We start from the raw sequence: 14,552 nt of genomic DNA on the forward strand, positions 1-14,552 counted from the left end.
TTCCCGCGAGAGTTAGATGACGTAGGGAGCGGTAAGAGTTAGCCAATGCCTTAAAAGGATTGCAGAGGGAGTGGTCTGCTTTTTCTCCAATTTCTTCGCGAGTGGGCGGTGGCGGAAAGGTTTTGGAGCGCAAAGCACTGTGGGCTGGTTCCTGAGGTGCATGGTGGGAAAAAGCTTATCCCGGCTGTGTCGTCTTTGGAGCTTCAGACCCTGCTGGCGTTGAAACACTGCCGACGAAATGCCGGAACGAGACAGTAAGGCTTGGGTCATCTGTCCATTATTACCTGCAGGATTTGGGACGCATGGCACGTTGTTTTCACTTCACAGTTTAATCCCTGTGTAGGTGGTGTGACGCTGGAACCTGGTGAAGCCGTTGGGTCTCGAATGAAGCCAGGCAGCTCCGGACTATTGTCTTTCTAAGCCTTGTCCTTGCCCCAAATAACCAGGGGTGTGTTTGTGAACTACTCGCTACCGCCAGCCCCTGACTTTGGGTTGCGCCAGTTTATCTTAACACAGAGTATATTAGATGTCATTTTCCGGAAGTATCTGCTAATTCTTCAGCGCCGGTTTAGGGGCCCCCTTCTCTGCCCCAGCAGCTCCTTGTATTTTCTCTCTTGGGCATTTATTACGTTGTATTGTCAGTGTCGCTGTGTTTTTCTTCCTCATTAGACTGAGCAATTTGACAAGAAAACATCAATGTTGTTTACTAATAGAGTCCCAACTTTGGCACAGGAACTGACACGAAAGAGATTGATTAAATTAACGCCTTTTTTTTTTTTTTTTTTTTAGGTGAGCCGTTCTCCAACCCTTTGGCTCCAGATGGCCACGATGTGGATGATCCTCACTCCTTCCACCAGTGAGTGTTCCAATATAGTACTCTGGGCATGAACTGAGGGATGAATAGAGTGGTGTGGTGATGGTGAAATAATTCTAAATGTCTTGTCAGCAAGGATGGCGAAAAAAAATGTACCCTTTCCCCTTTATCTCTGAACTTTCATTGGATCAGGTCAACTGCATGAGAGTATTAGAGGGAAAATTCTGGCTGGGAAGGTGCCAGTTTTTAAAGTTAATGTTTAATTACACATGATAATAGTTGATTCTGGTAGAAAATTAAAGTAGAAGTGAGGGTAATGATGTGTTTGATAATAATCCTAATTCCAGTTCCTTTCTTAAAGGTAACCACTGTTCCTTTTTTACGTCTTTTTTACCCCCTTACTTTAAAAAAAAAAAAAAAAAGGAATAAAAGGAGTCTGTGTCACTGCCATGAAAATCATCTCCAGGATGGAAAATAAGCAAGTGGCAGTAGGTGTTTTATTTATATATACAAATAAAATAATGCTACTTAATTTTAATGTTTCAACTTACAAATAATAAAGTATTTTCCAACATGCATATATGTGTATATAAAGGGATTTTTTTTTTTTTTTTTTTTTATGATAGTCATACAGAGAGAGAAAGAGAGAGAGAGGCAGAGACACAGGCAGAGGGAGAAGCAGGCTCCATGCACCGGGAGCCTGACGTGGGATTCGATCCCGGGTCTCCAGGATCGCGCCCTGGGCCAAAGGCAGGCGCCAAACCGCTGCGCCACCCAGGGATCCCGGGATTTTTTTTTTTTTAAAGATTTGTTTATTTCTGAGAAAGAGAGTATGTGTGAGTAACACGGAGGGGCAGAGGGAGAGGGAGAAGGGAAGCAGACTCCCTGATGAATGAGGAGCCTGACACAGGCTTGATCTCTCCAACTGGAGACTTAGAGATCAAGATCTGAGCCAAAACTAAGAGTTGACACTTAACCAACTGAGTTACCCAGGTGCCCCAAGGACTTCGTCCTTGACTAGACTTTCCTCAGGCTTCTCTGGGGTCTATTTTTGACTAGGCCTGCTAGGCTCAGTTTTAGCAAAGAATGCTGCTAAGACAATATATGGAGAATCCCCTTAAGTAATCAAGTAGATTCAGTCAAGGCCCCCCCCCCCCCTCCCATGGCTAACCAAGTTCCTCTTAGTGATTTTCTTTGTAAATCCCCTGTTGTCCCAGTTTGTATTCAGAGTTGTTTCATTCCCTCTCCCCTGTTGCAGTAGTCTTTATTCCTATTACAGTAAATGTCTTCCTTGGGAACACTTAGCAGGATTCTTTGCTCAAATTGGGCATAGCAGGCTAAGGGGCAGCCTGTCAGAAGAGGGCTCAGTGGGGCCTGACTAAAGTTTGGTCAAGGAGTGAGTCTTTGTCACTGTACCGATTAAAATTATCTTTTTTTTTTTTTTTTTAAGATATTGTTTATCTATTTGAGAGTGTGCACACGCACAAGTGGGAGGTGGAGAGGGAGAAGCAGACGCCATATAGGCATTGAGCCACAGGGCTCAATTGCAGGACCCTGAGATCATGATCTAAGCTGAAGGCAGGCAGGTGCCCCTAAAATTATCTCTTTCATTGCTCTCTGCCTCCCATTTGGGAAACACTGTTACCATTTAGTCTCTAGTTAATGGACATTTAGGTTGTTTCCAAGTTTGTATTACTTTCAAAGCTGATATTGAACCTTTTTTTACAAGCCTTTTTATACACCTATGCCAGTAATTATCGAATCTAAATATAGGTGAATGGTGTTGCTAGGTCATAGGATATACACACTTAAATTTTGATACAGGCAGGTTGCCGTCCCATTGGCTATACTGATGTACATTCCCCTTAGCGGAATATTCAGTTCCCAAATTCTCATACTTGATTTATCAGACTTTTTAATAGCACTTTGAAGCATTAAGAGTGCTATGTTTTTGTTTTATATTTTCCTGATTTCTGATAAAGTTAACCATGTATTTTACATACTCCTTTCCCAATTCTTACTGGGTACTAATTTTTAAAATTTTTGCCTTCTAGATCAAAACTCACCAATGAAGATTTTAGGAAACTTCTCATGACCCCAAGGGCTGCACCCACCTCTGCACCGCCCTCTAAATCACGTCACCATGAGTAAGTTCTGGGGTTTTTCCAACCTGTTTCGCATCTCCTTTTTTCCTCCCCATCTCCTTCCTACAGAAAATCTACCAAACTAGTTGTCTTAGGAGCTAGAAGGCTAGTTCTTTTTCAAAGCCTATGATTCTGATTCTCTCCGACTGGAGATTGAAGCTCCAGTGAAGATGAGGGTGTTCTAAGATCTGACAGTGTGTTCCACACACCACTTGTACTATTAGAGTTACTGCTAGTGTTTAAATGGGCAGCTTCCAGGGTCGATTCCAGCCCTGTAGACTCAGATACTTCAGGTGGTTGTGATACTTTCTAAAGCTTAGGACCACTCACCTACAAATGTAGACCTGGATCTCTGCATGGTTGAAGCTGTTGCTTTGTTCCATATTCTAGGCCTTTCTTCATTCCTCAAGGCCACTTGTTGGGGTTTTCTGGGCTCTGGCAATATTTTGCCATTAATGAATTTCTCTGTCTTCTAGGATGCCAAGGGAGTACAATGAGGATGAAGACCCAGCTGCACGAAGGAGAAAAAAGAAGAGGTGAAGGAAAGATAGGGGAATGTTGGGCTATAGATTGGATAGTGTTTGGGTGAAAGGCATAGGGGCTAGTAGTTATGAGGCTAGAGATTAAGATTTTTCTGTATTGTCTTGAGGTTCTCTAGTGGATAGAAGTGATAAGTGGGAATTTAGGACTTTAGAGTCCGACTGCAGGATTTCAGTCTCAACTTTACCACTTCCTGAAAAGACAAAAGATAACTGTGGGCATAGTTCCTAATATTTCTAATTCTTGATATTCTAATGGGTAGAACAGAGAGTGATTTTGTAACTTTCATCTGGTTGTCAGGAGGATCAATTATGATAGTGCATGTAAGCATTTAGTACCTGGGATATTTTAATTACCCAATAAATCCTATCTGCTGTTGTCACCACCATCATTATCATCATTATCTATAAGATACTAAAATTCCTGGACCTGGTATTTTGCTGTCCTTTCTTTTTGGGGAAGACCAGCAAGGAATGACTTATTTTTAGTTGAAATATGGAAGGTGATATAAATTTAGATAACTTCTTAGTTGTCCTATGGAAAAGTCTCATAACCTGTTAGAGACTCAGTGATACGGCAGTAAAGAATTCTGAAGTGACATGGAATGTCCTGAGGCAGTATTGAAAGAGTATCTCTCTGAACTGGATGAAGCCATAGTTCTGATTTTGAGGATTATCCGAGGGTGACAGCAGTACTATTAGGACATATATGAGCTTTCACCAGACAGTTGGATGAAATAGGAAGAATTCTACTGACCTTGGGATAGCAGCTGGTGAGCCTTATGCGTTTGCTTTTCTGTGGTCACAGTTATTATGCCAAGCTTCGTCAACAAGAAATTGAGAGAGAGAGAGAGCTAGCAGAGAAATATCGTGACCGTGCCAAGGAACGGCGAGATGGTGTGAACAAAGATTATGAGGAAACGGAGCTGATCAGTACCACAGCTAACTACAGGGCTGTGGGCCCCACTGCTGAAGCGTGAGTACCCAGGCTGCCAGGGCATGATTCCCTCAGCCTCCAGAGTCTTACAGTCACAGTGTGAATTCTTCCTAATGAAAAATGAGCTTTCCCCACTTTGGAGCCCGAGCTGGGCCATTTCAAGAGAGACACTTGAAAGGCACTTTGTGAGAGGCACTCACAAAGGGGTATTTTAATGTGGCTTCTTTCATTATACAGGGACAAGTCAGCTGCAGAGAAGAGAAGACAGTTGATCCAGGAGTCCAAGTTCTTGGGTGGTGACATGGAACATACTCATTTGGTGAAAGGGTTGGATTTTGCTCTGCTTCAAAAGGTGATCCTTGGTGGGTGGTTGGAGAGTAATCATAGAATGCTGAATGCTCTTCTGTGGGCCTTTCAAGGTGAAGGAGGGGAGACTGTTAGCCCACACCATAGAGAAGGGCTAATGGTTGCTCCTATGTAGGACTAAGTGCTACTCATCCTTCAAGTCTCAGCCTCAGTTGTGTTTTTCGGGGGGCAGCCATCCCTGATCACCCAAGTATGGTTAAAACTCACTCCTCACTTCCTACTTCCTGTACCCTCCATATCTCTCTTACTTCACTTATCACAGTTACCACATTTTGTCATTTGTCTCTTCTGCTGTAAGCTCCATTTGGGCAAGGACTGTATTGTCTTGTTCAGTTTTAAGTCCTTGGTTTCTGGCACAATGTGGTAGATAGTGGTGTTAGGTAAATGTTTGTAAAATGAATAAATGTCTAAACCCTACGTGCTTTTTTCCTGTTAGGTACGAGCTGAGATTGCCAGCAAAGAGAAAGAAGAGGAAGAACTTATGGAAAAGCCTCAGAAGGAAACCAAGTGTGTAAACATCAGGGAAAGCTTCTAAGTTTAGGTGAGTGGGACTTAAAAGTAGGAACACATTTGGCTAAAAGGAAAATTCTTTTGTCTTTTCAGGAAAGATGAAGATCCTGAGAATAAAATTGAATTTAAGACGCGCTTGGGTGAGTATAGAATTTCTACACTAGAGGTTGTGCATTTTAGGTAAATTATAGGGAATTTAATGCTCTGGGCAGAATATGCTTCCCCTTCGTGTCATACTGTTCTCTTTCTTGCCTCCAGATTAGTGACTTCTCTTAGAATACTCTACTAGAACTCAGATGTGGGGTTAGTCATTTCGTGTATGTTATTAATGTCTTAATTAGGTTGGAAGGTCTTGCAGATTGTAGCTTATGCATTAAGGGAGGTAGCTTACATTTTATGCATTAAAAGAGCTAGCGTGGTTGGTGATTAAAAGCTCAGAATTTGGGACACCTGGGTGGCTCAGTGGTTGAGCGTCTGCCTTTGGCTCAGGGCATGATTCCAGGATCCAGGATCGAATCCCACATCGGGCTCCTTTCAGGGAGCCTGCTTATCCTTCTGCCTGTGTCTCTCTGCCTTTCTCTGACTCTCTCATGAATAAATAAAGAAAATCTTTAAAAAAAATTTAAAAGATTATTCATGAGAGACAGAGAGAGAGGAGAGGCAGAGACATAGGCAGAGGGAGAAGGAGAAGCAGGCTTCTCACAGGGAGCCTGATGTGGGACTTGATCCAGGGGCCTCCGGGATCACGCCCTGAGCCAAAGGCAGACGCTCAACCGCTGAGCCACCCAGGCATCCCAATAAAGAAAATCTTTAGAAAAATAAATAAAAGCTCAGAATTTGCAGTCAAAGACTGGGATTTGAATCCTACTGATAAAACTATATGAGGCATGTGATATTAGGCAACTGACTTCACAAGTCTCAGTGACTGTCTATCTGCAAAAATGGAGTTAATTCACCTCATGGCAGCAACAAAAAACAGTATATGCATTGTACTTATGTTGTACATGTAGCTGAGCTGATTTTCCCATCATTGTCAGTATCCCCTTAAGCCTCATCCTTCTTCCTCATGGGACCTAATACAATGTGAGGCCCATGGTACTTTTGAGAAGGCAATGTAAAAGAGTGGATAGGAGCTCAGGCTTTGGAGTTAGACAGGCTGGGCCCTATTTTTTATTCCGTTGCTTAGTAGTTGTGTGAATTTAGGTAAATTGCTTCACTCTCAGCTTGAGTATTCTGATCATTTAAAAGGAGATGATAACATGTACCTTACAGGGCTCTTGTGAAAATTGAGGCAATAGTATGTGGCAGAGAGTAAGCACTTGCTAAATGGCAGCTGTTGTAGAAGTTTCTCAGTGGCTATGCTTCCTCCTCTTTTTTTCATAGGCCGCAATGTTTACCGCACACTCTTTAGGAGCAAGGCGTATGAACGGAATGAGCTGTTCCTCCCAGGCCGCATGGCCTATGTGGTAGACCTGGATGATGAGTATGCTGACACGGATATCCCCACCACACTGATCCGCAGCAAAGCAGATTGCCCCACCATGGAGGTAAGTGATCCAAGTCCTGAGAGCCTGTCACGTGGGCCTCAGACCTGGGAATCAGCCTCAGTTCCACCCTGGGCCTCATCCACCACATTTAACCCATCACTGTGTCCTGTCCACTTTTTACTTTGTAAATTTTCATTGAATCCATTCACTTATCTCTATCAACATTCCAGTTGAAGCTATTGTGTCTTATTGGAACTATTAAAAGATACCCCTATTTTGTTTCCTCACTTTCACTCTGGTTTCTTTCTAGTATTTTATTTTTATTGAGTTGTAATTCATGTTTCATATAATTTGCCTCTTGAAAATGTACAATTCAGTGGCTTTTAGTATTTGTAGAATTACGCAGCCATCACTGAGCGTGAAATATTTTTCATCACCCCCCCCAAAAAATACCTCTGTACTTTTAGTCATAACCCCACAATCTTCCTATCCCCTTTTCTATTGTGATTTTTACATATGGCCAGTGTGATCTTTTCAACATGTGATTTTTTGTCTCACCACACTTGAGAAGCTTTCAGTGATTTCTCGTTATTAGTATAAAGAGTAAAATCTTTGTTGTGGCCTCTGAGCTCCTGCAACGTCGGCCTTCTGAGCTTCTTTTTACCATGATTCCCTGTTTGTTCTCCAGTGAATCCCAGGTTCTTGAATATGCTAGATTTACTGTTTTGTTTTTAGAGAGAGGGAGAGAGTGGGAGGGAGGGGAGGAGAGGTTGGAGGGGCTGAAGGAAAGAGAGTCTTAAGCAGGCTTCACACCTATTGCGGAGCTTGATCTCACAATCGTTAGATTATGACCTGAGCTGAAATCAACAGTCAGATACCCAACCGATTGACCCACCCAGATACCCCTAGATTTCGCTTTAGACCCAGACCTTCATATATGTTACTCTGTGTGCCTGGAATGTTCTATGACACCTGTTTTCCCTGTTTTTTACCTGGTTGATTATAATTTATTCTTGAATTCATTGAATGAATGAATGAAGAGATTCTTGCTTTATGGGATAACACCCTTGCTGCTTGGGGTTTCAGGCCCAGACCACACTGACCACAAATGACATCGTAATCAGCAAGCTCACCCAGATCCTTTCATACCTGCGTCAGGGTACCCGCAATAAGAAGCTCAAGAAGAAGGATAAAGGTAACCTGGAGGGTTATGGAGAGAAAATTTAACCCTGGAGGGACATTATTGGGTGGAACCGAGGTTTCCTGGAGCCTTCTGTGTCCAGAGCATTGTGAGGCTCCAGAAGAGGAGAAGAAATGGGAGCATTGGAACATTAACAAGGAGATGCTTACATCCAGGTTCTGTCTGTTTGACCTACCCAGGAAACAGTGGTCCACTTTGAGGCCTGAGGAGGGAGAGTATCGGGAGCTTTTGTTATCCCACCTTCTAAACAGATGTTTAAATGGGCATTTGAAGGTGGAGAACATGTTGGACTGAGTGGGAATCAAATCAGGAATGTTTTCTTTACTACTCCTTGTACATTTTAGGGAAGATGGAAGAGAAGAAACCCCCTGAGGCCGACATGAAGTATGTATCCCAGCCGTGTCCCCTGATATGTGTGAGAAAAGGGCTCTGTGTTTCTTGTCTTTGGCATTTTGGGGAGGCCTTGACCTGAGAATCTGGAAAAATGGCTATGGAAAACGGAAGTGTGTATGACTTTGGCAGCTAGTGATCTCTGTTTTTCTAGTATATTTGAAGACATTGGGGATTATGTGCCATCCACAACCAAGACTCCTCGGGATAAGGAGCGGGAGAGATATCGGGAGCGAGAGCGTGATCGGGAGAGAGACCGGGAGCGGGAGCGGGAGCGGGAGCGGGACCGAGAGAGAGAGGAAGAGAAGAAGAGGCACAGCTACTTTGAGAAGCCGAAAGTGGATGATGAGGTGAGAGATGGCCCTGGTACCAAGTGGTGGAGCTGCCCATCTCTGTGCCTGCCCTGCCAGATATGAGATTCATTTGTTACCTAGGTGCCTTATGGCTCTGTAGTGGCAACTGGGCCAACTAATCCAGGGTGGGAAGCATCCTGAAAATGAGGCAGGAAGTGGGTAGGGAGTTGATTTACAGATCAATCAAGCAGGGGAGGGATGAGCGTGAATCCCTCATAGCACTACTCACTTCAGTTTCTGTTTTCTTTCCAGCCCATGGACATTGACAAAGGTGGGTGATACGTGAGACATCTTGCATTCAATCTGGTAGTCTTGCTTTCCCCTGGCCTGAGGGTCTATCCTAGAGCTCAGAGCTGGCAGAGGTTGAGACTGGGACTTCCATTAAGTCTGCCTTCAGCCCGGGGTGTGATCCTGGAGACCCGGGATCGAGTCCCACATTGGGCTCCCTGCATGGAGCCTGCTTCTCCCTCTGCCTGTGTCTCTGCCTCTCTCTCTGTGTGTCTCTCATGAATAAATAAATAAAATCTTAAAAAAAAAAAAAAAAAAAAAAAGAATGCTTGTCTTGCTCCATAGAATAGAAAGATGAGCCTGGGTTATCTGCATCTTTTGGGCAATGGCAGGGCATATTTGCTCTGTTAGATACACTTCCTCCAGTGGTGGGGTTCTGAAGATGTTGAGTCAGGTCGAATCAGCAGTATTGTGTGTACACAACTCCATCTTAACCAGAGTAGCTCATTATTTTTATTGTAATTTTTTTTCAAGGATTCATTTATTTTAGAGAGTATGCACAAGTGGGAGGAGGGGATAGAGGGAGGGAGAGAATCAAGCCAACTCCCCAGTGAGTGCAGAGCCTGACATGGGGCTGGATTCTACTGCCCTGAGATCATGACCTGAGTGGAAGCGTCCTGCTCAACCAACTGAGCCACCCAGGGGCCCCAGAGTAGCTTATTAGTTGGAATTTGATTACAGTTTTGTTAGCTAAAAGTTTTTTCTGTTGCCTAAAAAAAAAGTATTATAAAAACATTAAAAGTTTGTTGGGGGTTGGTGCAGAATTTGTAAGTTCCTTGTTTCATGGTGTTTTCCCTTAGGACCTGGATCTGCTAAGGAGTTGATCAAGTCAATCAATGAAAAGTTTGCTGGGTCTGCTGGCTGGGAAGGCTCTGAGTCATATCCTTTATTTCACTATGTTGCTGGATTCTAGAATAGTGTTATCCTGTTTTCTTTCTAATTCCACCCACCTCCCTGCTTCCCCAGAACCCCCAGCCCCCACTTCACACTTTGCTTTTTATGCTAAATTTTGACAGGGCTGCAGTCATGTCTTTCCCATTTCTCAGAGGACCCATTCAAGTCCTTAAAAGTTTTCATGTTGGGGCTTCTAGTTCTTGGCCCTTCCTTTTTGAAGCTTTCTGCTATACGTAGAATTATTTTCTTTAACATAGCATATGCTGAAGAAGCCAGAGGACAAAAAGCAACTAGGAGACTTTTTTGGAATGTCCAACAGTTATGCCGAATGTTACCCAGCCACGTATGTAAGACTGTTAAAGGAGGCTGAAATGATTGGAGAACAAGTTATAGAGAGGGGGATGCAGTGTAAACTTGATTACCTGGGACACAGGGGTACTTCTTACTTAGATGAATTGTTCTTTTAGGTGCTGAGTGGGAGGTCTTGGGTTGGGGTAGGGGTCATTTTTAGGCATATAACATCTTAGCTGGGTAGGTTTCTGAATAAACCATAGGGGTCTGGGTCTGTACCATCTGTTTAATGTTTAACTGTTGCTTCTCTTTAGGATGGATGACATGGCTGTGGATAGTGATGAGGAGGTGGATTACAGCAAAATGGACCAGGTGTGGAGTTGGAAGGATGGGTAGGGATTCTTGGGCAGCTATTCTTCAGCACATACCCCCTTCCTGACTCCCAACAGATCTTTGTCTCATATTCTGGGCCATAACCTGCCCTCAGCTGACAGTAAGAGCAACAGCATTGTGGAGTCATGGGAAGCTTACCTTTTTTAAAAAATTTTATTTATTTATTCGTGAGAGACAGAGACAGAGAGGCAGAGACACAGGCAGAGGGAGAAGCAGGCTCCATGTAGGAAGCCCGATGTGGGACTTGATCCTGGAACTCTGGGATCACGACCAGAGCCAAAGGCAGATGCTAAAACGCTGAGCCACCCAGGCATCCTGGAACCTTACCTTTTAAAGTGTCCGTATGAAAGCAAGTGAGATAGGCCAAAAATAGATTTTTATTTTCTACAAAGTGCTGGGCTTTGATTTCCATACTTAGGGAGTAAGCAAGACTTTAGTGCATAAATAGAAAGGGTAGAAGGAATTTCAGTGTTTACAAAACAAGTGAATTTTATTCTAGCCAGGATTGAAGTGTTCTTAGTCTTAAAAATAACCTCACGGCACTTGGGTGGTTCAGAGAGTTAAGTGTAAGACTCCTGATCACAGCTCAGGTCTTGATCACAGGGTCATGAACTGAAGCCCCACATTGGGTTCCATGCTGGGTGTGGAGCCTACTTAACAAAAACAACCACAGCCCTGACAAATAACACCTTTAATGGTGAAGAAATTTCGTCTCCTTTTTCCTTGTTTCTCTTTATTGCAGTGCTTGAGCCTGGTTTAATTCCATGTTGGAGACTTGCTTACCCTGGTTCTGCCATTTATCAGTTTCATGACCTAATTTCCTCATCAGGAGAATAGAGAGGAATATGGTTCTCTTTTAATAGAATTTGAGAGAATTAAAAATGTGTTTGGTGTTCAGAATAATGTCTGGTACTAGTAAGCATTTGTTATTATTTATTAGTGTGGGATTTATGAATAATGAAACAGGATTGTGGGAGAACCTGGCTTTAAGTAAGGGCTAAAAAATTGTTTCCACTGACATTTCTTCCTTGTTCCCATTCTGTCTTCTAACAGGGTAATAAGAAAGGCCCCTTAGGCCGCTGGGACTTTGATACCCAGGAGGAATACAGTGAATATATGAACAACAAGGAGGCTTTGCCCAAGTGAGTCCGTACTAAATATGGCCAGGGAGTGATGAGAGGGATGATGAGGGGATGGGCCAGCCTTAACCCGAGGGTGTAGTTTGGCTGAGGCATTCCTAAATAGGTTCTTTAGTCATAGGGCCATCTTGGAATACCTTGGTAGTGCTGTGCAACCTCTGATGCCTTCTTTCCTCCAACTGTCCTTTATTTTTCTCAGGGCTGCATTCCAGTATGGCATCAAGATGTCTGAAGGGCGGAAAACCAGGCGCTTCAAGGAAACCAATGATAAGGCAGAGCTTGATCGCCAGTGGAAAAAGATTAGTGCGGTAAGTGAGATCACCTCTTGGGTGGACTTCATCTGGGAGGAGACACTGGCCTACAGATGAAGGAATAGGCAGGGTTGGAGAGCCAAGGAAGTAGGGGAGTGGTCAGCCTGGTACCTCATGTGAGCTTAGATGGACAGCATAACTGTTGAGTGTAACTGTTCTTTTTGTAGATCATTGAGAAGAGGAAGAAGATGGAGGCTGATGGGTGAGCAACAGTACTCTTCTGGGGCACTGTGGGAATTGCTTAGAGTATTGATCTTACATTGACTTACTTCTCCTTCCATTGCAGAGTTGAAGTGAAAAGACCAAAATACTAATCTCCAGTTCCAAGTCTAAAAATGATTCCCCAAAAGGAATGGGCTCACAAGTGCTTGCTTTCTGCAATTCCCAAAAAAGTTGCAAGGTCTCTTTGAATGTATATAAAATGTTATTGTATAATCATTTAGTTCCATTAAATCTAGTTAACCTGCTGTCATGTCTTCTCTGTTTGAGGATCCTCCCTCATGGACCCCTGAAGCAGCAAGAGGGTACTAATTCCACTGACTGTGTAAAATGCATGTGGAGAAAGTTAGCTCAGTCCTTTTCTGAGCTGTGATTCTAGATTCCTAGACAGTAAGGGTCCTAGCCAGGATGCCTAGTGGAGAAAAGTAATGACCTCATTGATGGGCAAGATGTAGATGCCATTGATGGGCAACATATGGACAATTGGCCTCAAATGTCAGACTCATTCAGGCCCATTAGAAGGCCTACCTTTAGTGGAGATTCTCTGGGAATTAGGGTCTACCCAGTGAGCTCCCAGTCTAACCCGAAGGTTTTGCAGGACTAGGGTCTAGGTGAAGGCAGCTGATAAGAATTACTTGGGGAACAAAAATGGAATTATGTCCTCCTGAGAGCTTTAGAAATTCTTAGCACACATTGCTTGCTGGTTCTCTGACTGAAGGGATAATCTTGGGGAGGAGTCTTGGGGGATCCCTGTGTTAAGCAGGGTTTGGTGCTCATCAACACCCTGAAATGTCTGCCAAAGCCCAAGATAGATCCCTTGGCTTCTGAATCATTCTGTCCCCAGCATTTCCTCCTTTCTGTTCATCACAAGCACTTTGGCCTGGTTCTCATAAGGGTTTTTTTCTGGCTGGATCCCTACCTGCCACTGCCTGCCCTAAGCCTAAGACTTGTAGGATCAGCTCATACGAGGAAAGCTAGAAGCCCCCTTAACCTTTGCCTTTGATCACTTTCAGCTTGATAGGGCAAGAGTGTTTGAGGAAGCCAGCTTTGTGCATGGCATTTAGGAGACTGAAATGGGGCTCTCTCTGCAATAGCACCTTGAATGCCTAATATGAGACAGTAAAGGACACCCTGGTTTCATGGTTGTAGAGTGTTCCCAGTTAAGAAAAAGATCACAGAGACCTGGCTTAGATGAAGATACCTAGAGAGTCATTAAATTTAAGACCTGGGGGTTGGGGTGCGTGGCTGGCTCAGTCTGTAGAACATGACTGAATCCTGAGTTCAAGCTCTTCCACATTGGGCATAGAGGTTACTTAAAACAACAACTAAAAACAACCTGGGGGTTGACTGTCCATTTAAAATCAGTTTCTGCAGGGGAGCCTCACTGGCAGTAGAACATGGGACTCTCAATCTCAGGGTTGTAAGTTCAAGCCCCACACTGGGTGTTGATCTTACTTAAAAAAAATAGTTTCTGCAAATATCACCAAGCCTGGTGGACATACTCAAGGTCCTCTGGTTGGTGAGTCACAAGGACCCCGAACTTCACATGGCAACTTTTCCATTCACACAGGACATACAGCTTCTCTGAAGTCCCTCGCCTCACTTTCACCTCTCGTTAAGTGGGTTGGGCATCAGCATATAAGATGTCTTAGAAGGCCTAGTAGCACAGTGATGTGAGGCTCCTCTTCAGTCCCAGAAGCTTGTGTCCTTACTTGCCCCACCACAGAGTGCTCCCATCTTTATGGAATCTTTGATAACCAGAATGTTAACGTCGACAGTTGTGCCCATTTTTCTCTTCAGAACTCCTTGCCATCTCTGAGCACTGCTGGCCTGGCCCACTTGAGGGTATGCAGCCAAAGTGAAGAAACCGCCAGGGCGCTGTTCCTGTTTCCCCAAAGACGTTGAGCACAGACCGCCCCAGTTTAAGCGCGTCCTTGGGCTGCCTGCTGTCCACGACCTTTGCAAATCACATTCTTGCTTTTGCTGCCTCTGGACTAAGCTGGAGGCTGCTCTTGGGTGTCACCAAGCCACGAAAGGCTGGGGTCCCCCTCTCCTCTGCTCAGGGCAGTAAATCATGCCTACTAGTCACAGGAGGGAGTACCACACTGTCAGCATCAATCGAGATGAGGGAAAAGGACTTAAACAGTTCCCAAATTTAAGTGATGCGACCAAGGACAGCACTGATAGTCGCGACGTCTACTTGGTCCAGGAAAGGGCGGGTCCGGGCATCCGCTCCACCCACACCCACTCGCCAGCCGGCTCCGCCCTTTCCCGGC

The 14,552-nt window shown here is 44.1% G+C and overlaps 1 protein-coding gene across 1 annotated transcript; it reads left to right on the plus strand.

The window, feature by feature from the left end:
* Positions 1-101: 101 nt before the first annotated feature.
* IK (IK cytokine) lies at positions 102-12,524 on the plus strand. The gene is made up of 20 exons (XM_041767362.1): positions 102-254; positions 790-856; positions 2,869-2,961; positions 3,435-3,494; positions 4,306-4,473; positions 4,672-4,786; positions 5,237-5,307; positions 5,404-5,450; positions 6,694-6,857; positions 7,884-7,992; positions 8,343-8,382; positions 8,543-8,738; positions 8,994-9,012; positions 9,830-9,908; positions 10,186-10,266; positions 10,529-10,586; positions 11,661-11,749; positions 11,946-12,054; positions 12,225-12,259; positions 12,344-12,524. Exons 1-20 carry the CDS (start codon positions 239-241, stop codon positions 12,369-12,371), a joined length of 1,644 nt encoding a protein of 547 aa, XP_041623296.1. The 5' UTR covers positions 102-238; the 3' UTR covers positions 12,372-12,524.
* The last annotated feature ends 2,028 nt before the right edge of the window (positions 12,525-14,552 follow it).

The sequence above is a fragment of the Vulpes lagopus genome, chromosome 8, assembly GCF_018345385.1.
Source record: "Vulpes lagopus strain Blue_001 chromosome 8, ASM1834538v1, whole genome shotgun sequence".
In the NCBI taxonomy this organism is placed as follows: Eukaryota; Metazoa; Chordata; class Mammalia; order Carnivora; family Canidae; genus Vulpes; species Vulpes lagopus.

What these genes read in the sequence shown, in the direction of transcription:
- IK (XM_041767362.1), top strand. An exon ending in CCCCCTGAGGCCGACATGAA is followed by an intron (nt 8,383 to 8,542) that starts GTATGTATCCCA and finishes CTGTTTTTCTAG; the next exon opens with TATATTTGAAGACATTGGGG. An exon ending in ATTACAGCAAAATGGACCAG is followed by an intron (nt 10,587 to 11,660) that starts GTGTGGAGTTGG and finishes GTCTTCTAACAG; the next exon opens with GGTAATAAGAAAGGCCCCTT.